At 42.9% G+C, this 26,111-nt stretch overlaps 2 protein-coding genes across 2 annotated transcripts in view; one reads left to right on the forward strand and one right to left on the reverse strand.

The window, feature by feature from the left end:
• RPAP2 (RNA polymerase II associated protein 2) overlaps positions 1-24,670 on the reverse strand; it is a 119,138-nt gene extending 94,468 nt beyond the window's left edge. The window contains exons 1-6 of the mRNA XM_073593147.1: positions 24,524-24,670; positions 21,642-21,687; positions 21,251-21,365; positions 8,335-8,433; positions 6,419-6,484; positions 4,263-4,351 (exon numbers count right to left, since the gene is read on the reverse strand). Coding sequence (XP_073449248.1) covers positions 4,263-4,351; positions 6,419-6,484; positions 8,335-8,433; positions 21,251-21,365; positions 21,642-21,687; positions 24,524-24,578 — 470 coding nt within the window. The 5' untranslated portion in view covers positions 24,579-24,670. The remainder of the gene's footprint in view (positions 1-4,262; positions 4,352-6,418; positions 6,485-8,334; positions 8,434-21,250; positions 21,366-21,641; positions 21,688-24,523) is intronic.
• GLMN (glomulin, FKBP associated protein) overlaps positions 24,658-26,111 on the forward strand; it is a 113,197-nt gene continuing 111,743 nt past the window's right edge. Inside the window, exon 1 of the mRNA XM_073593148.1 lies at positions 24,658-24,901. The gene's annotated coding sequence lies outside the window, so the exon portion shown is untranslated. The remainder of the gene's footprint in view (positions 24,902-26,111) is intronic.

Genomic DNA, 26,111 nt, shown 5'->3' on the forward strand with positions numbered 1-26,111 from the left:
TCCAAAAAGCTTCGGCGGCCAATTTGTCTAAGATTTTTGCAGACCGAAGCCCGCGGCCATTTTTCCTGTGATTTTTGCGGACCGACGCCGCGTGGAAACAAACTATGAAGTGACCAAAATGTTTATCATAGTTGACATGATAAACATTTTACTATACATACATAGTTGACTGTATAAACATAGAATGTAATGCCCTAAGTTTTCCAAATAATTCATCCATTCCCTGAATAAAGTCGTTCTCGTTCCATCCCTTTAGGGTATTTTCAGCTTTTATTTACCTAAAAATGTATATGGTTTTATTATATTTTATATTTTTGCAATTGTTATTTTATGCATATTTGTTGTGTAACGTCAGGTAACATTAAGCATCCGGTTATAATGTGCGGTGAATAAATAAATGTTTATTTTCAATAAAATTAACACACTTATTTCATCAGCAAATTGGTGACACAAATATCAGGGGCACATTTGTTATTATGGTGTCACTCCATAGTCTAATGCTACGTGGCTTTGGTCCGTATAAATAAGAAAAATGGCCGCGGGCTTCGGTTTGCAAAACTGTAGACAAATGGTCACTTCATAGTTTGTTTCCACGCGGCGTCGGTTCGCAAAAATCACAGGAAAAATGGCCGCGGGCTTCGGTCTGCAAAAATCTTAGACAAATTGGCCGCCGAAGCTTTTTGGAACGCAAGCGCAAAGCAAACACCGCACAGTATAAAAGGGTGGGAAGGTGAGGCAATGGTCACACGCCCGTAGACGTCCTGACGAAACGCGCAGGGCGTGGCCTAAATCTGACGCCTTGCATCATCTCTCAGTGAATACAGCTTTTTGAACCTGACGCTATTTCTTGATGACATTTGGTTGCCTGTTTTAAACTACTAAGATGTAGAGTACCACTACTAAGATGCAGAGTACCACTCTGTCATCTACTCTAAATAAAAAGTGTTTATGGTTTTACACGATGGGAATCTCCTCTTTCCTTTATGTTTAAACGTCATCTTGATCCTGAAAGCGTTAAAGGACTGCCGCACAGTGGCATACACTGTGACTGCGTGTTACCCCCGCAGGGGTTAAGGAAGCTGGTGAGTGTCTGCATGATCACAATACGAGACACAAGCACCAGGTCACCATAAATAAATACAAGCAACAGATGCGTGTGGGATATACCTGCTTAATTTTAAATGAAACGCCAAGAAATTTATAAGGACTGTTTATTATCACTTATGTTGCACTGAGCACAAGTCACAGTCTATTCATACAGCTCATTATAAAATGTTTGAGAACAACATAACTTTCAATGTCAAGCAATCTATAAGGATTGTATAAACATCACTTCAGCTGCAGTGTGCACAAGTCACGTATTATATGTGTTTGACATTTTATTGATTGTATGGAGCACAAGTCACTTTAGCTTTACTAGTTGCAATTTTTCCCCTTTCCTTCTCCCCTCCCCCCCACCTAAAGTGGATCACTCTTTATATGGTTTCATATGTGTTTTTTATATATGGTTCACATGTTAGCTTTATGGAATTAGCTCACTCATTTTAGGACAGCTCCACACCCATATATTAACCCTTTATTCACCTTCTGTTTTCTCCACTCCGGTGGTGATTACGTCTGTGGAGGCAGCAGTCCAACACTTCATCTCTATCCACTTATTTCCGTTGTGCGGATACATCACTAATTTCTGCCATTCTATTTACATACTCAGCGTTAGTGGGAGGTGAAAAAGGAGGTGCTGTCTGGAAGTGCTGTAATAATTCCCTTACAGAAGTTCTATGTAGAAACAAATTTTAGGGCTTGTTCACACTAGCAGTTGGGGGGGTTGGACTGCGGGGGTTTAGGGGCAGTAAAACCCTGCAGTCGAGCTGCATTTTTACCATCCCTAAACCTCTACGTCCTTTGACGGCAGAGGCAGTTGCCAGGGGGATATACATGCCATGGTAGGAATCATCTCCCCTGTTGCTTTGACAGGCATATATCCTGTACCGGACGGGCGCAATTCTAATACTCTCTCTGTCTTGCTCTCTTATCAGCAACCGGTTACTTCTTTTACCATATCACAGCTGTCTATGAAATGAGAAGGGAGAACACAGGAGCTTAGTGAATGTGGTGATGCTCGCTCTGCTGACTTATATCATCCAGACATGTGCAAGCAAAAATGCATTTTTTTTTAATTTTCCTTGCAGGATATTGGCTATCCTTTGCAAAGTGAAATTTCACCATATTCACTAAGATTCTGGACATTAGATAGACTGTTGCCTTCTGTCCCCTAGGTATGAAAAAATAGCCACCACTACCAAAACATTTCTTAGGCTAGGTTCACATTTGAATGTATGGAAAATCACATGCATTTCCGCAATGCACAAAAAAAGTGAATCCTTTTTGCATGTGTGCGGCAGTGCTATTAGATGTTAATGGCACCCCAACGCATCCTGCAAATGTGAGCGATAGGACCAAGTTGCTTGCACTTCTTTGGTGCGAAGCTTGCACATACAGTCAGGTCCATAAATATTGGGACATTGACACAATTCTAATCTTTTTGGCTCTATACACCACCACAATGGATTTGAAATGAAACAAACACGATGTGCTTTAACTGCAGACTTTCAGCTTTAATTTGAGGGTATTTACATCCAAATCAGGTGAATGATTTAGGAATTACAATAGTTTGTATATGTGCCTCCCACTTTTTAAGGGACCAAAAGTAATGGGACAGATTAACAATCATCCACCAAACTTCCACTTTTTAATACTTGGTTGCAAATCCTTAGCAGTCATTTACAGCCTGAAGTCTGGAGCGCATAGACCTCACCAGACGCTGGGTTTAATCCCTGGTGATGCTCTGCCAGGCCTCTACTGCAACTGTCTTCAGTTCCTGCTTGTTCTTAGGGCATTTTCCCTTCAGTTTTGTCTTCAGCAAGTGAAATGCATGCTCAATCAGATTCAGGTCAGTTGATTGACTTGGCCATTGCATAACATTCCACTTCTTTCCCTTAAAAACTCTTTGGTTGTTTTCGCAGTATGCTTCGGGTCATTCTCCATCTGCACTGTGAAGCGCCGTCCAATGAGTTCTGAAGCATTTTGCTGAATATGAGCAGATATTGCCTGAAACACTTCAGAATTCATCCTGCTGCTTTTGTCAGCAGTCACATCATCAATAAATACAAGAGAACCAGTTCCATTGGCAGCCATACATGCCCACGCCATGACACCACCACCATGCTTCACTGATGAGGTGGTATGCTTTGGATCATGAGCAGTTCCTTTCCCTCTCCATACTCTTCTCTTCCCATCACTCTGGTACAAGTTGATCTTGGCCTCATCTGTCCATAGGATGTTGTTCCAGAACTGTGAAGGCTTTTTTAAATGTTGTTTGGCAAACTCTAATCTGGCCTTCCTGTTTTTGAGGCTCACCAATGGTTTACATCTTGTGGTGAACCCTCTGTATTCACTCTGGTGAAGTCTTCTCTTGATTGTTGACTTTGACACACATACACCTACCTCCTGGAGAGTGTTCTTGATCTGGCCAACTGTTGTTAAGAGCGTTTTCTTCACCAGGGAAAGAATTCTTCGGTCATCCACCACAGTTGTTTTCCGTGGTCTTCCAGGGCTTTTGGTGTTGCTGAGCTCACCGGTGCGCTCTTTCTTTTTAAGAATGTTCCAAACAGTTGATTTGGCCACACCTAATGTTTTTGCTATCTCTCTGATGGGTTTGTTTTGTTTTTCAGCCTAATGATGGCTTGCTTCACTGATAGTGACAGCCCTTTGGATCTCATATTGAGAATTGACAGCAACAGATTCCAAATGCAAATAGCACACTTGAAATGAACTCTGGACCTTTTATCTGCTCCTTGTAAATGGGATAATGAGGGAATAACACACACCTGGCCATGGAACAACTGAGCAGCCAATTGTCCCATTACTTTTGGTCCCTTAAAAAGTGGGAGGCACATATACAAACTGTTGTAATTCCTACACCATTCACCTGATTTGGATGTAAATACCCTCAAATTAAAGCTGAAAGTCTGCAGTTAAAGCACATCTTGTTTGTTTCATTTCAAATCCATTGCAGTGGTGTATAGAGTCAAAAAGATCAGAATTGTGTCGATGTCCCAATATTTATGGACCTGACTGTAGAGCAGCCAACTGAAATGAATTGGCTGCCCTAAAACGCAACACACAAAACACATGCACGCAGTTGCACCTGCGCAGATGAGAACAGAACCTTACAGATCCTTCACAAAACACCATTCAATTACCTCTCTACATCTCGTGACCACAGTGGAGTTTCAGGAATCTGAGCTTCATAGTATTTAGATGCTCGGTAGCAAAAATCACTGCAGAAACACTGAAGCCATATTGTTATTATCTACAATCCATACCTAACCCTTAATCTAACAACATACATTTTCAGAAGACACTCTTAAGGACTAAAAATTATTTTCTGAAAGAAAACATTCTGCCTGATTACTTAGAATATTTAAACCTTAATATTTACACGCTTAAACTTACTTTGGGCATGGGGACACTATTTTATGTTTAAAAAGGAATGATTGGAAGTCAGGGGAGGGATGCTGTTTTAAACACATTATTTTCAAAGCAAGTTAAGGATAAAAAGAGAAACTATATATATATATATATATATATATATATATATATATATATATATATATATATATATATATATATATATATATATATATATATATATATATATATATATATATATATATATATATATATATACACACACACACACATACACGTTACATAAAATAACATATTAGATTACAGGAAAACTTAACAAAAAGGAGACCCCCTTAGAAGAGTGCCTTTGAAATTTTTTTTAACAAAAAAAAAAAAACAATGTTATCTATAGGCAGCTCAAGTGTGACAGCCGTAGACTGACCTGCACATAATACTGTCATATATATATATTATTTATTTATTGAGTGCCAATTTAGAACTTGGGCGTGGAGTGAGTTAAAGTGGTTGTAAAGTCATATCTATTAATTACTTTGAACCTCTCTGCTATAGGTCCACGCTTAGTGCAGTGTGTGTGTTTTCTTAAAATTATAATGCTACATGCCTTCTTTGCACAGCGCTGCTGTGTAGTCATGTGTCCTCCTTCTGCTTTCCTTCCCAATCTAAGAGACTACAGTGGGAGGGGCTGAGATTCCCTTCTGATGTAAGCAAGATGGCAGAGGGAGGACACGTGACTGCAATGCAGCACTGTGCAAAGAAGACATGTAGTATTATAATTTTAAGAAAACACACCCACACTTGGGTTTCTCCAATACCAAATATTTTCACGAGTACTCCTACTCTTAAAAATGCTACGATACCTGAAACCGATACCTTTGAGCTGGACTTCGAGCCCATGCAAAATAAATTGACTCAAGAATCGCATGCTATTTGAACATGAATATGGTGCGATTCCTGTCCGAATTGCATGCGTTTTCCCGCACTGCTCCTGTATGAACCAAGGCTTGTCACAGTGATTTCAGCATGGGTTCACACAGGAGCAGTTGCGAGAAACCGCATGTAATTCAGGCAGGAATCGCATCGATTTACCTGTTCAAAATGCATGCGATTCTTTGCAGTGCGATTTGAGCCCATTCATATGTATCGGTGAAAGTATTGGTACTCGCACTCGCCGGTTAAAAAAACGGTATCTGTGCTTCCCTAAACACACACTGTATTAACAAAAACCTAAAACAGAGAGGATCAAAGTAATTAATAGATGTTTTGTTACAAACACAGGAGCAGCTGCAGAGAATAGTATTACTCAAGACAGGAGGAGGGGGGAAGAGATCGGCTTCACGGTTCACACAGACTATGGAAATGACAGGGAGAGGGAGTAGGGGAGATGTAGACGCTGAGGAGAGAGCTGGATGATGGAGGCAAGTAATCTGATCACGTTCAGCAGCTATGATAAATGTGGTTAGTTTAAACGGGGAAGACCAAAACAGGCAGGTATTGTACAACATAGAAAAGGACAATTGACATGACAAAAGCAGTGTGCTATATCTCGTGCCTCAAACCCTGTTAGGGTTACAACCACTTTATATATCAGGGACAGCCTTAGGGTTATATTAAGTTTGGGCTTGTGGGAGAATTTATTAAAAACTGGAGTACACAAAATCTGGAGCAGCTGCGCACGGCAACCAATCAGTTCTACTTCATTGTCCAATCACGAAAACTTGGAGTGTCTAAGTTCTGCTGTAGCGGCCGTGACGGACTCAGTTCTGGCTATGCTGCCTGGCACCAGTGTCTGCATAAGAAAGCTGCCTGCACTGGATAACAAATCCATTGTCTGGTAAAACAGTACCTATATATGTATTTAGCAATCTGTCTGGAGCTCAGCTATAATGCTTAAAAAACACTGAGCATTAATCTAACCTGTAGGTATTACCTTTCTTTCTGTGATATCATACACCTTGTTTGTTCTAGTAGAAATTTTATACTTCTGTTTGGGCACCTGTTGGAAACAAAACACTCCAGGTTAAAACATTTAAAACACTTAGAGTGACATTAAACTAACATTTTTACATCAATCATTCTAATATACTAAGGAGCTGTGTTATTTTAAAGTCCCATTTGTTGTTTCCAGGATTCTTTTTTATCCTGTGCATGCTCCCAATCCTCCACTGATTAACCACACCGCTACTAGTGTAGAGTGAGTAGTGCCCATTATTTCTAGTCACATGCTCCACTACATGTATACAATTTGCACAACACTGAATGCATCTGCACATAGATGTGTAGTCTATCTCAGGGGCAAGCAGTAAAGTGTGGCTACATTCATATAACTTAAGGGGGGCATGTAGAACAAATGTAGCCACCCTAGAACAGGAAGTCTGTGAACAGCAGGAGAAAATAAAAAAAAAAAAAAAAAGCTTGCGTTTGAGACATCGAAGGTGCATTCAACTTTAAACACATTTTTTTATAAACTAATATAAAAGCAATATAAGTTTAGTGTCATTTTAATCAAACAAAAGACAAAAAAAAAATCCTTGGAAAAATTCCAAGCTCTACTTACCAACCAGCCTGCGACCAGATTAACCTGTCTAACAGTATGCGTTTAAAAACAGGGGTTTAGTTGCACGAATTTGCAAATATATGTGTAAGCTACAGGCCCTGGCAAGGTACCCTTTGATCTGTAGACCCTACCTCTAACTCACTCACTTTAACAAAGTCAGTCATTATAAAACTGTTATCAACCTGCAAACATTAGTACCTCTATCTGGCTTCCTGCAAAGTGTGCTGACATATCTTATCTTAAAAGAAGCATGCCATAAGAGAATTATGGAGACCATCATTGCAGACCTCTACTACGTGAAAAGTTGGGTGTCTGGCTCTGATTTTGGTGCTTTGGCTTAAATGCTTGCTATGTCACTACCCTCAATCTAGTGAAGAGATGAGAAATTTGGACTTCTGTTCGATTTTCATTTGAATGTTTTTTTTTAATTTTTATAATTAACAATTTTATTAAAATTTTTCTTTGGCATAACAGGAAAAAAAAGAACAGACTCTGGGCATCACGAGACCAAAACAGCATACAAATTAAAACACAAAGCTACAGGAGGTCCAAAAAGCTGCAGTTGTCAATATCTATACTGGCATATACAAAATTAAATAGAGGGCTGTGGGGCCTCATGGGGGATCCTCTTTTGAGCGCCAGGGCTCCCACACCACATTATGTTGTTCCACCATGTCCAATAATCTTTTATCCCAGTGTATAGCTCAATGGGGGTCAGTGGCGACTGTCTTTTACAGTGAAGAGCTACCAAGCACCTTGCCGCTGTCAGGATGTGAGATACTAATAGCTTTGCTAGCCTGGTTAACCTAGGGGGAACTAACCCCAATAGAAACATATTTGGAGTAAGGGAGATGTCCAGATCAAGCAATCACTGGATAAGGGTCTGAACCTAACTCCAAAACAGTTGCAAGAAGGGGACATTGGCAATAAATAAGAAAGAGTACCTTGGCATCTGCGACATCGCCAACAGCGGTCCGAAGCTGAGGGATAAATGGCCTATAAATGGCCAGGGGTCATATACCAAAAGTAACATTTGAATGTTTCGTGCAGGTTGTTAAGTCACTTATTCTGAAGCCAGGAAGCTAGAAATTTCAGGAGTTCTGCAATGGCAGTCCCCATACTTCTACCATTACAGGTGTTTTATCTGTTCTGGCTTTGTTTGACTTACAGAATCAAATCTTACTATTATTTAATGGATTTAAATAATAGGATGGTATCCAAAGTATAGAGGTTAATGCATTTTTTCTATAATAAAAAAGCTTTGATATACAGTAAAAAGGGATTCTTACATTTTCAAGCCTCTTATTACATATAGGGTATCCGCACTGCTTGATAATTGATCTTTCTTCAACCACGTCTTTATAGTGAGATGGAGAAATAAACTGAGCCTGCAAAGCAAAAGACAGAACTAACTGAGCGCTTACAAGTTATTACGCATGCAGAAAACCTACAAATATACCTTTATTTCCTATTATATGATTTTTTTTTTCCATTAAAACTACAAATCACAGGATCATGTGGACTTAATTTGCCTAATATGGCGTTGCCCCAAACTGCATCTCTACTGGAAGCAGGTAGTAGACACGCTAAATATGGTATTCAAGGTGAAAATTCCGCTGGACCCAAAGTGTTGTATACTAAACATATTGGAGGCGGTTGTTGGGGGGTGGGGGAACACCCTAGGATAGCCCTTGGCAGGGCACTCTTTCATGCCCGTAGGCTAATTTAATTAATGTGGAAGTCTCCTGATCCTCCCATGCATAAGTCTTGGGTATCCTTGGTAGGCAACTCTTCACTTTTAGAAAGCTGCATTTATAAATGCAGGGGCTGCCCTGGCAAATTCAAAAAAGTGTGGGAAATGTGGCTGGATACTCCTGGACTTAGCCCTAAGGAACTTGTCTATCAGAGAATATTTAAAAATTGTCCAGGTAGACCTTAAAATTTTGGTTCTGAGTCTAAGACAGTTACACTAGGAGGAATGGGACTATGGAATTTGGTCACAAAATTATATTGTGTTAACTAAGCTTTGAAATGGAATACGTTATTATCTGCATATCATTATGTAAGTGTTCATGTGAATAATGCCACAATCTTTGTTGGTTACACTAGTCTATTTATTGACTTGCATTGTCTTGGACTGTAAAACTTTTTATGCATTTCAATAAACACACATACATATATATTTTAAATCGGGAAAAAGGAAGAACTACAAAGCACAACAGCTTTTCACAAGATAAACCTTTCCCAAACACAATCACACTGCACACAATGGTAATTACCATCATAATTGATGTAACTTGTAAAGGAAAAATTCATCTGTCAATGGGTAGATCAGTAAGCCCATTGGATATTCATAGCTAGATCTCTACAGAAGGATATATTTTCTTGGTTTATACTTTCACTGTCAAGTTATAGCAAATACACAGGTACTTTAAAGATGCAAACAGCATAACTATGCTATGAAAATTAGAATTAAAAATAGAATAAAATAAAAAAACAGCTTACCTGTAAAATCCTTTTCTTGGAGTACATCACAGGGCACAAAGCCACAGTAATAACTGTATGGGTTATATAGGCACCTTCAGGTGATGGACACTGGTACACCCTAAACAGGAAGTTCAATTCCCCATATAACCCCTCCCCTTACCGGGAGTACCTCAGTTTTGTAGCAAAGCAAAACACGTGTAACCAGAAAGAGGGGAGGCGCCTCTGTGGCCTGTGATGTACTCCAAGAAAAATTTTTTTCAGGTAAGCTGTTAAAAAAAATCCTATTTTCTTTATTGTACATCACGGGACACAAAGCCACAGTAATAACTGTATGGGATGTCCCAGAGCAATGCCACCTGAGGGGAGGGGACACAAACAAAAGTAGGTTGCAATCAGACCTGAGGACCTATACTGCTGCCTGCAGAACACTGCGCCCAAAGGCGATATCCTCATGCCTTCTTACATCCACCTGAATCTGGTGAACGTATGGACTGAAGACCAGGTTGCGGCCTTGCAGATTTGAGCCATGGAGGCTTGGTAATGCACTGCCCATGAAGCACTAACTGCCCTGGTGGAGTGCGCTTTGACCTGAAAAGGTGGAATCTTCTTCTTCAAGCCATAAGCTAATTATATGCCAAATCCATTAGGCAATAGTGGATTTCGATGCTGCCTGTCCCTTCCTAGGACCTTCAGGCAAAACGAACAAAACATCTGTTTTTCGAATCTGAGCAGTCGCCTTCAAATAGATCTTGATTGCTCTCACTGCATCCAAAGAGTGTAGTGACTTTTCTTCCTTAGAACACGGTTCTGGAAAAAATTAAGGTAAAACAATATCCTGGTTTAGGTGAAAACCTGAAACCACCTTTGGCAGAAAGCTAGGATGAGGAGGCAATACTACTCAATCCTTGTGAACGATTAAATACAAGAAAGAGCCGCCAACTCTGATACCCTTCTTGCAGAAGAAACGGCTACTAGAAAAACTAGCTTCTTTGTCAAAAGGACCAAAGGAATATGTCGTATCGGCTCAAAAGGCTGTTTCAGTAATGCTGACAGAACTAAATTCAAGTCCCAAGGGTTCAGGGGTGCCCTAACTGGTGGATTAAGCCGCGTTACCCCTCTGTATAAAGCTTCGGATCAAAGAATGCGAAGCAAGCGGACGCTGAAACAATACTGATAAGGCAGAGACCGGGCCCTTGATAGTACTCAAAGCCAGTTCAATTTCTAGCCCCATTTGCAGAAAGGCAAGAATTTTACCTATGACATACTTCCTAGGATGCCAACCCCTGGATTCACACCAAGAAACATATGCCTTCCAGACTCTATAATAAAATGACTCTAGAAGCTGGTTCCTTGCATTAATAAAGGTAGGTATTCACTGAGCCTGAAAGCCCATGATTCCTTAGAATGTGGGTTTCAATAGCCAAACCGTTAAATTTAGCGTTTGTAAAGTAGGATGGAACACTGGTCCCTGCGATAGTAGGTCTGGACGTGGTGGTAGGGGTCATGGGGCCCCTACCACCATCTTTACTATTTCTGCATACCAAGATCTTCTGGGCCACAAGACTTACCCACTTCCTTTCCCGCTTGATCCTGCGAAGAAGTCATGGTAGCAGCAGAATAGGAGGGAATGCATAAAATAGTGAGAACTGATCCCACAGTGTCATCTGTTCCGCATGCGAGTGGATCCCTTGTTCTTGACACAAAGTTGTCGACTTAGTTGTTGAACCTGGACGCAAACAGGTCTACATCCGGGATTCCCCATCTTTGGCATATAACCAGGAAGACGTCAGGGTGAAGGGACCATTCCCTGGGAACAACTGCTGGCGACTTAAGTAGTCTGCCTGCCAGTTCTCTACCCCTGGAATGAAGATTGCCGAAATGCACGGCACATGTTTTTCTGCCCAGGTTAGGATATGGTTTACCTCTCCCTGGGCTGCCTGACTTCTGGTGCCCCCTTGGTGATTGATATAAGCCACTGCTGTGGCATTGTCGGATTGAAACCTGACAGGAGAATTCTGCAACCTGAATGTCCTGGCCCTTAGGGTTAGACGCGCTATCCGAATTTCTAGAATATTGATGGGTTAGGTCCTTTCGGTTCTGGACAATTTCCCTTGGACAGACGCTTATTCCAGGACTGCTCCCCAACTTGAAAGGCTGGCATCTGTTGTTACCACCTTCCAGGTAACCGGTAAGAAGAATTTCCCCACCAACTGAGGCTCTGGCGCACTTTTGGCGACAAATGCATTGGAAAAATCTAGTGCCTGAATCTTCTTGTTCCAGGCCAATAGGATACTATTTTGCAGCAGTCTCAAATGAAACTGAGCATAGGTTACTGCTTCGAATGAAGCCACCATCTTCCCCAACAACCTCATACAAAGGTGAACGTGGAAGGACCCTTCCTTGCCCTGACCCCTTTGACCAGCTCCTTTAATGGCGCTGATCTTTGTCTGGGGTAAAAACACCTTCTTCTGGGCTGTATCTATGACCAGACCCAAGTACTCTAATCTTCTTCCTCGCTTTAAAGAAGATTTCTCTAGGTCGATGACCCAAACCTGGGTATTCCAGGTAGTTGACTGTGGTGACCATGCTTTGGTCCAAGCGGACTACCAACCGGTCTATTAAGAGCAGGTCGTCCAGGTATGCTATTATTGTTATACCTTGAGCCCTTATCTGGCCAGGGGAAGGGGCAGAAGTTTTGTAAACACCCGAGGTGCAGTAGCTAGACTGAAAGGCAAGGCTACAAACTGAAAATGAAGTCCTTCTACTTCGAAACGCAGATACTTCTTGTGAGCGGGGAAAATAGGTACATGCAGGTATGCATCCTTGATGTCAATTGATGCCAGAAGCTCTCCCCCTTATAGGATGGAGACTACTGATCGGATTGATTCCATGCGAAAAGAGCGAATCTTCAGGAACCTCATTTGGTTTTGGTACCATGAAAAGGTTTGAATAAAACCCTGACCCCTGCTTTTCCACAGGAACCATCGTAATGACCTTTTGCCAACAAAAGTCGGTCTAACGCTAGAAAGAGAGACTTCTTTTTCTCTGGATCCTTGGGGATATTTGACCTGAGGAAACGAGGAGACGGGAATTCTCAGAACCGAAATTCTTCCTGCCAGACCTTTGAGAACTGCAGAAGTCTCCCCCCCCCCCCCCACTCGAGCGAGCGGGGGCGCCCCTTCATAAAGAGGCTTTAGCGTTCTGTCTTGCGGGTTTCCTTCCCCAGGACTTCTTTTGTCCCTGAGGTTTACTTCTTAAACCTGAAGGTGGAGCCTGTCGCGACTGCCTGGAGGCTGATGCCCCTGGCACTGGAGAAAAAGCCAGTTTAAATGAGGGATGTTTACTCTTTTTCTTAGCTGGCAAAAGGGTACTTTTCCCACTTGATATTTTTTGGATATATTTGTCCAAATCCTCCCAAAACAGCTTTTTCACTGTGAAAAGGAAAACCAGCCAGGAGCTTTTTGCATGGTGCTTCGGCTGACCAACTTTTTAACCATAAGATTCTACGTAACCCAAGCGTAAGGGGAGAGGAACACCTAAGACACTGGCGAAAAAACTGAGGTACTCTCGGTAAGGGGAGGGGTTGTATGGGGAATTAAACTTCCTGTTTAGGGTGTGCCAGTGTCCATCACCTGAAGGTGCCATATAACCCATACAGTTATTACTGTGGTTCTGTGTATTGTGATGTATGATAAAGAAATGTCCTATTTAAAGAAGTTGTAAAGACTCATTTTTTTAAGTAAGATAATAAACAGGTTTATACTCAACTGCTTCCCTGATCCTCCTGTATGTTGTGCTAGTTGAGGTGCCCATCTAATAGTTTTTTGAAACTATCAACACTCCCTGCTGATACCACTGCTTGTGGAAGAGAATTCCACATCCTAACCGCTCTGACAGTAAAGAATCCTCTACGCAGTTTAAGGTTAAACAGCTTCTCCTCCAACTTTAATGAATGGCTGTCTTTTTAAATTCCCTTACACTAAATAGTTTTTTCCCTATGCTATGCTACTGTCATTTATTTTATACCCCCTCTCAAGTATCTCCTCTCCAGAGAGAATAAGTTCACTTGTAGTCTTTCCACATAGCTGAGGTCCTCCATTCCCAGCACATCCCTCCTGAGGACTGGTGCCTAGAAATGGACGGCATACTCAAGATGAGGCCGGACCAGAGTCTTGTAGAGTGGGAGAATTATCGTTTTTATCTCTGGAGTGAATCCCCTTTTTAATGCATGCCAATAAGTGTTAGGAAGGGGGAGATGCATTTTTAAGACTAGTTAGGTTTAGCCTGGAATTATACTTAAAGTTTATCGCCTCGTCTTTTAACAGGTAGGCTATTGGCAAACAAGCGATCCAGGGCTGAGAGGGTTACTTGAAATGCTCAAAGAAAAAAGTTTTACATAACAATTAAAAATAACATTCAGGGGGCGTGGCTTAGCGCATGGAGCTGTAGGACGCACATCGCGGCAGCTCCCAGTCCTGACGATCTCCACGGGGCTCTATCTCCTTTACCATCACCCATCCAGCTACCAAGAACATCCTGATGGGTAAAGGAAAGCCCAGGGACCACTCGAAGCTCGCCGGTGACCGGACACAGGGCGATTTGGGGAATTTTGTGACCCGTTCCTCCGCAGCCTACCAGAGCCAGAGAGCCTCCAAGATGGCGGCGGCGCCTCCGTCTCCGGCCCGCTCAGCACATGCAGACGCCGAACAGGTACTGTCCAGAGGCCGCTCAGTCTCCCTCACGGATCTGGAGCCCCCACTATACCACCCACACAGCCCCCAAAGCCTCTCCCAGGCCTCCCTGTGCTCCGGGGACGGATGGGACATGGAGTCGCAGATGCGATCCATGCATGCCTACCTCCGCTCTTTACCTACTAAAACTGACTTTGAACATTATGTCTCCCGCATGGAGAAGTCATACAGGAAAGAGATTGCTGAGCTCAAGAGGGATCTAGGGACTAGAATGGAGGATGTAGAAAATACCACTGATGGTATGTGCAATACATTACAGTTCCATGAAGAGATCCTTAACACCCATACTAACATACTACAACAGCTCATGTACCACCAAGATGACATCGAAAACCGTAGCAGATGGAACAATATTAGAATCCGTGGCATACCAGAAACCATAGATCACAATGATTTGCATGGAGCAGTCACTGCCATATTTAACCAAATCCTGCAGCAACCTAAAGATACCCCTATTGAGCTGGACAGAGTTCACAGAACCTCAGGCCCGCGTAGTTCTGATTCCTCCTTTGTTCGGGACACGCTCTGCAGGGAGCACTTTTATAAAGTTAAAGAGGAGATCATGAAAGCAGCCAGCACACAGGACTCCATTCGGCTGAATGACACCCCAGTAATGCTGCTGCCTGACCTGTCGCGCCAAACTCTGGCCATGCGGCGTGCACTTAAACTGATTACATCTGTTCTTCAGGAAAGAAAGATCAAATATCAATGGCGGTTCCCTTTTCAATTACGGGTTCATCATGACGGCAAAACGGCCCTTTTCCGCACATTAGGAGATCTACCAAGGTTCCTGAGCACTCTGGAGCTACCCCAGATCTCCCTGCCAGACTGGTCCTTTCCTTCTGCTACTCCGGGACTTCCATTCCACACACAATGGCAGAAAGCGAGCAAGAACAAGCGACCCAGAAGCTCCCCTCAGAAGTCTCCAGATGGCTGACTGGTCTCTAGGCCCTGCAGATACCACATCTTTACCCTGCCACGTGACTATTGTATTGTTTCCTTTTTTTTTGATCTCTTCTTTTTTTTTTTTTTCTTTCCCTCAAGGAAGGAAAGAATAGGAAGCGGTGCAGGCCGTCTACCCTTGAACCACTTTTAAGTGGTAAAGATCTTCCTGGACTACCTACCTGTCTACTACACTAATGCCCCGTACACACGGTCGGATTTTCCGATGGAAAATGTCCGATCGGAACGTGTTGTCGGAAATTCCGACCATGTGTGGGCTCCATCGGACATTTTCCATCGGATTTTCCGACACACAAAGTTGGAGAGCAGGAGATAAAATTTTCCGACAACAAAATCCGTTGTCGGAAATTCTGATCGTGTGTACACAAATCCGACAGACAAAGTGCCACGCATGCTCAGAATAAATAAAGAGATGAAAGCTATTGGCCACTGCCCCGTTTATAGTCCCAACGTACGTGTTTTACGTCACCGCGTTTAGAACGATCGGATTTTCCGACAACTTTGTGTGACCGTGTGTATGCAAGACAAGTTTGAGCCAACATCCGTCGGAAAAAATCCTAGGATTTTGTTGTCGGAATGTCCGAACAAAGTCCGACCGTGTGTACGGGGCTTAACAGTTTTACAGATCCAACACCCCCCCCCTCCTTTTTTTTTCTTTTTACTTTTTTCGCATCATCATTTTTGCAGATGCCTTTTTGTCCCCCCACATTATCCTAGTTGGATGTCCTTTTCAGGATGATCCTTTCAATTTATTTCTCTATTGTTGTCTACATTCTCTTTGTTCTTTTTTTCTGGGGACAAGGCTGGGGCGGATGGGTTCTATAATTATGGCTTATCCCCCCCACCCATATTGAAACTCGCTCTTAACTACGAATTAATATACGAAAGCCTTATAGAAATGCTTCCATGTTTTTTTCTGATGTGTTTGGGAGGGGGTGGGGGTATACACGTTATATGCGACAAGTTATTACTTATATGTTCTTACCAGGTTACCTTATAACAAATTGATGGTTATATAATGTTTTCACCAGCTTTTGCTCCCCCCGTGGACCCCGGGACCGGGAGGCACTCTAGATGCTCACCACATCCCCCCCTTAGGACTTGTAGTGCCTGTTTGCGCACTTTACTGATATTAGTTTATAAGCACTTTATAGAAATGTTTCTACATTCAAAGGATTACTTAATGCTGCCACCTAGTGGCTTATTTTTTTACCTATTTTTCTCTCTTACTTTCTCCCTCCCTTTTCCTCTCTCACCTTTTTTTCTTCCCCTACCTACCCACTTACTTCACTCCCCTATTCCTGGGCTGGATGGACCTCGGCGCGAACGTTATTAGCATATACTGTTACCACTCCTCACTCCTATTATGTCCTCATTTGAGCATCTAACCTTATCGTCCTATAACTGTAGAGGCTTCAATACCCCCGAAAAAAGAAGCCAGGTGTTATACTACTTTCATAAGACTAAAACTAAAATCCTGCTCCTACAAGAGACGCATTTCCTGGGTTCAGAGATTCCATCCCTTAAAAACCCTCATTTTCCCCAATGGTTCCACAGTACGAACCCTCATGCAAAATCCAAAGGGGTATCTATAGCTTTTCATAAATCGTTCCACCCAGAAGTCTTAGATTCCCTGATAGACCCACTAGGGCGTTATTTATTCCTCAAACTCAAATTGAATTCTTCTGTCTTTACAGTGGCTAATGTCTATGGACCAAACCAGGATCAAGGGAACTTTCTGTCCAAGGTTCTAAACAAATTGCTATCATTTGGGGGTCCTTGTGTCATTTTAGGTGGCGACCTCAACACAACTCTTTCTCCAGCCGTGGACACTTCTTCGGGTAAGTCAGCCATGTCCCACACGACTCTTACACACATAAAATCCCTTTTAAACTTGGCACAGCTCGTATACATATGGAGGATACAACATCCCCTAGAGAGAGACTACAGTTGTTACTCAGTAGCTCATAAATCCTATAGCCGTATCGATCACTTTCTAATCTCCCAATCATTACTAGATATACCACTCAAGGCCTCCATAGGACATATCCTCTGGTCGGATCACACATCCGTACACCTCAACCTAGCCCAGCCACCAAAATCCCGCACCCGGTCCTCGTGGCGACTTAATGACAATCTACTGACTGACTCGGTATGTGTTGCAGCAGTTGAAAAAACGATTAGTGACTTTATTGCAGATCACCGCCAAGATGATACTAATCCCCTTATTAAATGGGAAGCTCTGAAATGTGTACTTAGAGGGACACTAATCCAGCATGGCTCTCGGCTAAAAAAAGCCAGAATGGCCGATATCTCACGTCTCTTATCTATGATTAAAACGCTTGAAGTTACACATAAACGAGACTTAGACCCTGCAACATATACCGACTTATCTAATGCGCGTAGAGCCCTGCTCCGTCTACTGATGCTAACTCCCTTATAGCCAGAGACCGAGGACGTAACTGACATTACACTTTAGCTAACAAATGTGGACAACACCTCGCGAGAGTTCTTCATCCTCGTCCCCCACGCCGACCTATACCACAAATCTGTACATCTGACCAACGAAAAATTTATAACCCCAATGGCATTTCTGATGCATTTAAACAATACTACTCGAACTTATACAATCTCCACACCCCAAACGGGACGACCCCTACTAACGACACACACCTATCCTCCATGCAGGACTACATCTCTGACACAGCTCTACCACATCTAAACCCTGAACAGACTTCTGCCATGGACGACCCCCTTACAACAGAGGAATTCACTGCCGCTATCAAAAGCCTGAAAAATGGTAAATGCCCAGGCCCCGATGGGTTCTCCCCGAGATTCTATAAATCCTTTGCTCATCATCTGACCCCATTGTTAACTAGCGCATTTAACTCTATAGCCGATACCCATCTTCCCTCTAGAGACCTACTAGCAGCTAATATTTCAGTAATACCCAAACCTGGCGGCACAGTGGGGTAGTGGTAGCACTCTCGCCTAGCAGTAAGAAGGGTCACTGGTTCGAATCCCAACCACGACACTACCTGCTTGGAGTTTGCATGTTCTCCCTGTGCCTGCGTGGGTTTCCTCCGGGTACTCCGGTTTCCTCCCACACTCCAAAGACATGCTGGTAGGTTAATTAGATCCTGTCTAAATTGTCCCTAGTATGTATGAATGTGAGTTAGGGACCTTAGATTGTAAGCTCCTTGAGGGCAGGGACTGATGTGAATGTACAATGTATATGTAAAGCGCTGCGTAAATTGATGGCGCTATATAAGTACCTGAAATAAATAATAATAATAATAATAATAATAAACCTGGCAAAGACCCCTCTCAATGTAGCAGTTATCGTTCCATTTCACTCCTTAACCTGGATATTAAGCTCTACGCCAAAGTCCTGGCTAACCGCCTATCTCCTATCCTACCTTCACTCATACATAAAGACCAGGTGGGATTTGTCCCTGGCCGAGAAGCTAGGGACAATACCACAAAAACCATTCACCTCATTTCCTATATCCGAAAACACAATCTAAAAGCTTGCCTGCTCTCGTTTGATGCCGAGAAGGCCTTTGACCGGGTCAATTGGGACTTTTTACGCCTCTCCTTTGCAACAGATAGGCCTTGGCTCCACTTTTGTCTCTAGGGTCATGGCCCTATACTCACGTCCCTCGGCGTCAGTCCTGGTCAACGGTTCCTCCTCCACTTCATTCCAGATTTCAAATGGCACACGACAGGGCTGCCACCTCTCTCCCCTTCTTTTTGTTTTAGTGATCGAACACCTGGCCCAGGCCATTAGACAAAATACATCTATAGTAGGAATTCAGACACCCTCATCTCAACATAAACTTTCGCTTTACGCAGATGATTTATTAGTCTACATACAACAACCTCATACTACCCTACCCTCCCTGATGCACAAATTTCGTAGATTTGGACAGTTTAGTAATTTCAAACTGAACATGTCTAAGACTGAGGCCTTAAACATATCATTACCCAGTACCACCCTTACCCAACTACAGACTAAATTTTCCCTTCCAATGGGGTTCCAGAGGCATCTCTTATTTAGGGATCACGATTCCTTCCAATCTCTCCGATCTCTATGCTTTAAATTATATACCCCTCCTAGCCCGGATTAAGAAGGAATTAGATTCATGGAACCCCTCCACACTACCTTGGTTTGGGCGCATTAATACATTGAAAATGGACACCCTACCAAAATTACTATATTTATTTCAAACCGTGCCTATTATGGTCCCTAAACAATTTTTCACATCTCTTCGCTCTATGTCCATACGATTCATATGGCAAAATGGCATGTCCCGCATTCGCCACAACTTACTCACATACCCCAAAATACAAGGCGGAGTGGGCCTACCTGACTATGAGCTATACCATAGAGCTGCACTGTTATCCCGGGTCCTAGAATGGTTCCCTTGCCCTTTCCCCAAGGCGTCCACCATGGTGGAACAGGATCTATCTATCCACTTTAGATCTCAGGGCCTTGCTTTGGGGATACTGACAACATTTACATTCACTCTCCTCTACTTCCCCACTGACGATTGCAGCTTTACATTTTTGGTACAAGAAAGGCATACAGACTCTCCTATCCTCAGACCCTTCGCCACTCACTTCCCTATTTGACCACCCCGCACTCCCTCAGGATGAAGGCTCTACCACAATAGGCCCATATTCCCGCTCTATGTGGCCCGTGGCGAGATCATTTGTAAACCCTACCTCTGGTGCACCCATCCTTTCAAACACACAGGGTAATTGGCTCACAGCCCTCCGTATATCCTCCGACCTGTTCTCCACATCTCAAATCCACAGACCCTTAACGGAATTCGAACAACTGTGCTCTCTTACGGAAACTCCCAGACACTTACTTTCCACCTTATACACGATACAAAATAAACTGCTACATAACCGACCTCCTTCATACACCAAGAAGTGGTCCACGGAGCTGGGAAAGGAACTTCATTCAGAGGATTGGCAAAAATCATATTACTTTACGCATAAATCTTCAATATCCTGTTATACCCAGGAAAAAAATTTTAAGCTTCTTTCCCGATGGTACAAGGACCCTCAATCCCTTAACAACATTTTCCCCTCGGTCCCATCCTCCTGTTGGAGGTGTGGCTAAGAAAAACGGAAGCTACCTACATATATGGTGGGACTGCTCATCTATTCAACCACTTTGGTCCCAGGTTTTTTCCATTTACAGTAGTCTCTATGATCAACCCTTACCACCCTCCCCAGAAATTGCATTACTGTCTATGCTTCCTGGTTCCATCACCTCACAGAAACGCTCCCTTTTACGCTTTTTTTATCGGCTGCCAGGCAGATCATACCCTTATTTTGGAAAACCCCCACTAGACCCCCCACTTACTTTATGGGTGTCGACAATGAATGGCATTATGCGCATGGAGGAGAGGTTGGCCATGGATAACGATACTTTTGATAAATTCAAAACTCTATGGCTTATCTGGATTGAATACTCTACGTCAGACGTCTTGAAATCCTTATTGACCACTCAAGGTTAGACACAAATATTCATCTTTAATACTCCTTGCATACATTGTCGTGCCGAGGTCTGCTCCACGCCCCTCTCCCCCCCTGTATCCTATCCCTCTTTTCTTTTTTCCACCCGCTTTTCTTTTCTTTCTCCTCGCTTTCCTGAACTCTAATATGACCTCATAGTCAGTGCTTATAGTCTCCCCTAGACTAATTTATAGGTTTTTATAGACAGTTCATTACTATATAATATTGCTGGTTGATGATGGTCCCCTCTCACGCAAGATCTAATCAAACATTGTACACTGGACTAAGAAATACTCAGTTATGTCTTTGTCATTAACAACTGACTACCAATATTTGTGCATAAATATTCTTTGATATTGTCAATAAAAACATATTTGACACTAAAAATAAAATTCAGAAGCAGATTGGCTGTAGCTACATATCTCTACACATAAAGTACTATCATTTTGAAAGAAAAAATAAAGACACTTACACACTCTAATAAGAAATCAGCTGTGATGTTGTTTTCTAAGAAGCGTTCAACAATCTGGTGAGCCCTTTTCTCAGTTTCAACCTTACGTCTGACAGCACGTTCCAGTGCAGCTCTTCTGTGGGGTTCAATGACATACATGGCATTGTTATAAAATACATTCTACTTACAATGTATACACCAAACAAGACTTTTCCCAAAACATTCTCATCGGATGTGGAAGTGAGGTGATCTGACCGCTTGTTTATCATAATCACAAGGCAATAAAAATCCAGATTGGTGCTTATATATATATATATATATATGTACATACATACATACATATACAGTATATATACATATACACACACAAACGATAAAAAAAAAAAAAATCAAAATCTAACAAAAACTTTACCTCGTTGCTGCATCCTCACTTGTCAAGTCGCTGATTGGCACATTATCTAAAAAACAATATTAACATGATCAGACAAAATAGCAAGATAACAATAAGCATATCCAACTGCATTTTCGCCTTAAAAGGAACCAGTCAAGCCTTTTTACTGCCAGTAAAGCCATATTTCCCACTGATTAGACATTGAAGCCTGTATGCAACTGTAAACAAGTTGGTAATACCAGGATTGTAAAATGATGGCAATATTAGTGATACATTGGTTGTGGATGCACATATGGCTGAAAGCGGTCAAAAGGAATGATTAGCATCACTGCACTCACTTACCCATAAACAGAGACTGAGCTCTTTGCATTTGGGTTTTGTGCTGGATGTGTAAAAATCTTCTGTTACAAGAAAGCAACGCTGGATCTCACATCTATGAGAGATTTATATTTGTCACTTTATATAGAACTGAAGTATAAGTGCAATGGGATGTAAACAGATCCTGAAGGCTGTGGCAATTGGACAGAGGTAGGCATGTACTGTATCTGTGGAAGGGGGTGAAGCCCCTACAGATCTATTACCACGCATTGGGGGTTATTTACTAACACCAAAGAGTGCAAAATCTGGTGCAACTCTACATAGAAACCAATCAGCTTCCAGGTTTTATTGTCAAAGCTTAATTGAACAAGCCGATGTTAGAAGCTGATTGGCTACCATGCACAGCTGCACCAGATTCTGAGTGCACCAGCTTTAGTAAATCTAGCCATATGGGTAAGGAGAGAGATTGAAGCTATTACAGACACAGAGAGAAGTGTCTCCCTGTTGAGTGATAAGTTTGGATGAATCGGATTACATGTGACTGTTCAATTTGCTTTTAATGTTTTTGCTTCCAATCTTTTTATTAAGGTTTTGACAGTACAAAGATAAGGTAAGGAGCATCATAGTAACAAACATTATAATCTGTTTAAAACAAGTGGAATTTAGGTGAGCCAAGATGGATTTAATATAGGAATAGCTTGGCTTCTTATTCGTAATTTCCCATTAAAACGTATGGCTGTCAAGGTGCCATACATTTTATGATTTCCTTCACTTGGCTCAGACCAAATTGAACTTTAACTAATAGAAGGATGCCCAATGAGTATAAAACAAGTGGAATTTAAGTGAGCCAAGATGGTTTTCATATAAGAATAGCTTGGCTTTTTATTCAGAATTTCCCATTGAAATGTATGGCTGTCAAGGTGCCATATTTTATGATTTCCATCACTTGGCTCGGGCCAAATTGAACTTTCCTATATACTGTAGTAGGATGCCCAATGAGTATAAAACAAGTGGAATTTGGGTGTGCCAAGATGGTTTTCATATAGGAAAATCTTGGTATCTTATTCAGAATTTCCCATTGAAACGTATGGCTGTCAAGGTGCCATATTTTAGGATTTCCATCACTTGGCTCAGGCCAAATTGAACTTTAACTAACAGAAGGATGCCCAATGAGTATAAAACAAGTGGAATTTGGGTGAGCCAAGATAGTTTTCATATAGGAATAGCTCGGCTTCTTATTCAGAATTTCCCATTGAAATGCATGGGTGACAAGTTTGGTGCCATATATTTTATGAATTCCATCACTTGGCTCAGACCAAATTGAACTTTCCTATATAGTAGGATGCCCAATGAGTGTAAAACAAGTGGAATTTGAGTGAACCAAGATGGATTTCATATAGGAATAAATTGGCTTCTTGTTTGGAATTTCCCATTGAAATACATGGGTGACAAGTTTGCTGCCATATTTTATGATTAACTGTATATCACTTGGCACAGGCGAAATTGAACTTTAACTAATAGTAGGATGCCCAATGAGTATAAAACATGTGGAATTTGGGTGAGCCAAGATGGTTTTCAGATATTTATTCAGAATTACCCCTTTAAATACACGGCATTTAGGGAGATAGAATTGTTGTTAAAGTTCACAATTTTATTATAAAACATTGCAGATCATTTAGTAAAGAATCACTTTTGTGAATAAAGATCCAACCTGAATAAGAAGCTGGCCGAATAAGGAGCTAACTTCAGCTTCATAGTAATCAGTGTGGTCTGCTGGGTTCTGTACAATCCAATCCATATCTGGAGTTCAGCTTTCTACTCTTCAATTCACTGCAGTGTGCTACAATCATGCCAACCTGGCACCACTATCACCCCTGCCCCACCCCCATTCTCCAGCCAACTGATTTCAGTACATTGCCAAGTATGGGTCTGACCCGGTGTCTTGCCGAGAAAGTTCCCCCGGTGGATAAGGACCCACCTGTACTGTGCAGGCGCAGCGCTTGCGCAGTACGAACGACTAAGGAGACGCCGAAAATAGCCGAAGCTGAAAAACTTCAATCAGCTGTACACGGCGCCTGCGCCCTGGGTCCAGGTTCAAGCCCCACCATCCAAGTGGACCTAGAGGGAGAATAAAAAAGTGCCGAGCGAAGCGAGGCCGTGCCGGAAGCGTGGCGAGTGAAGCGAGCCCACGAGGGGCCCTCTTACAGGCGCCATGTACAGCTGATTTCTATTCTATTTGGCTTCGGCTATTTCCACCGGGCTCCTACTGCACAAGCGCTGCGCCTGCGCAGTAGAGGGGGGTCCTTATCCGCCGAGGCAGAACACCGGCCACACTTCATCCTAGACGAAGGAAAGCAGTTCTGCCCCTAGTGCTGCCAATACTCAGAAGTAAACAAGAGTATACCAGATGGGTCATGGTACTACTCCCAGGCATGACTTGGTCCTGTACTGTGCACTAACATGTCCAGCAGCACCACAGGCATGGAGAGAACATATAAGGAAGTGTAGGAGTAAGCCTGTTCAATAACCTGCCTGCCTCACTAATAATAAAACATTCTGAGTACAGGTCACGCTGGACAACTCACCTGGACTCTTTCTGTTAGCCTTGCGAGCTTTCCCCGAGCTTCTCCTCGCCGCCATGGCTCTCACACCGCTGTATTAGACTTCCGTGTTTGTGCGTTCCAAGCCTCCATGCACCAGAACCTAACATGCGCAGTAGCCCGGGATGGGCGTTCCAAGCCTCGTGTGTGCAGCAGGAAGCAGATGAAGTGGTGGAACGCAAAGCGTTCTAGGCTGATACCTAGTGTGTGCTGCGACAGTACAGCTTGTGTTCTTGTATCCGGGCTGTGGCCGAGGAGAGCTGTGTACAGTACAATCTTCATCACTTACATTGCGCGGAATAAGGAGAGGCAGAGCTGTGTCATGCATGGTGAGGAGTGCAGCCATCTCCACTAATAGGAAAGGTAATTGTGTTCGGCCTCTCATTCTTATATCTTTTCCTTTGATCTTCACAGAGCACATTGTTAAGTAGTAAACACTGAATTATTGACTTTTTCTTCAATAAAGCAATGTGTGTTGTAAACTATTGCTAGTGCTGATCTCCTGCAACCTTTTTGCAGCCACTTCTACATGCATGCCCTCCCTGGTGGTGGCTGACCTGGCATTTCTCAGGTTAGGTGTTCTGATGGTGACAACTAAGGATGAGCTCTGGCGTGTTCGCACAGCCCATGTGTAGAGCCCGCCAGGAAGTCGGCACGGCGCTGCGCTAATCACAGGCAGTGAGACATTTTCCCGATGTGCAGCTGCAGAGATCGGGAAACGTCTCATTGCTTGTGATTAGCGCAGCGCTGTGCCGACCGCCTGGCGGACTCGGCACGTGGAATGTGCGAACACACCCGAGCCCATCCTTAGTGACAACCTGGGATGAGTTTAGGAAATAAGACCTAACCCACCTGAGCTATCCCGCCAAGAAGCAGTCACTGTGGACAGCCAATCATAAGCAGCAGAGACAACCCCCACCCTGCAGACACACATATACATGCCCCTTGTATACGTACAGCTGCAGGGTGGGGAATGCCTCCGCTGCTTATGATTGGCTGTCCACAGTGACTGCTTCTTGGCGGGATAGCTCAGGTGGGTTCGGACTCATGTCCAGAATCCAGATACACCTGAGCTCCTCTCTAGTGATATTAGTGGTCTATACCTGCATCCTGTGTGCTGTAGTCTCCATCAGAAGACGGTGTGACAGGGGGTCCCCCTAGAACAAAAAGTACCTGATCAAGGACGGGGGATGGTAACATATTAGCCCTGGTTCACACCAGTGCGATTTTTCATGCGATTTCACTGAAAAGTCACACCCCATTGCCGGCAGTGGAACTGTTCAAATTGTTGTGACTCAATTTGCAGTGACCTTAAAAAAGGTCCCTGCATTACTTTTTTTGCGATTTGCATTTACTTCTGTTAAATGAAGTCACAAGCCGCAATGAAATCGGAGATCCAAATCGCACACAGATCAGGCGACTGAAGTAGCACGATTTCAAAAGCCGCACTGGTGTGAACCAGGGATTACTGCTTGTTCACACCATTATCGGCGGTGGTCACTGGCTGTGTAGAGAGCCACGAATAGCAGCGGCCGCTGGTGACCTGGCACTACAGTAAACGGGGCCGGCGGCC

This window comes from Aquarana catesbeiana, linkage group LG07 (assembly GCF_042186555.1).
Source record: "Aquarana catesbeiana isolate 2022-GZ linkage group LG07, ASM4218655v1, whole genome shotgun sequence".
Classification (NCBI taxonomy): Eukaryota; Metazoa; Chordata; class Amphibia; order Anura; family Ranidae; genus Aquarana; species Aquarana catesbeiana.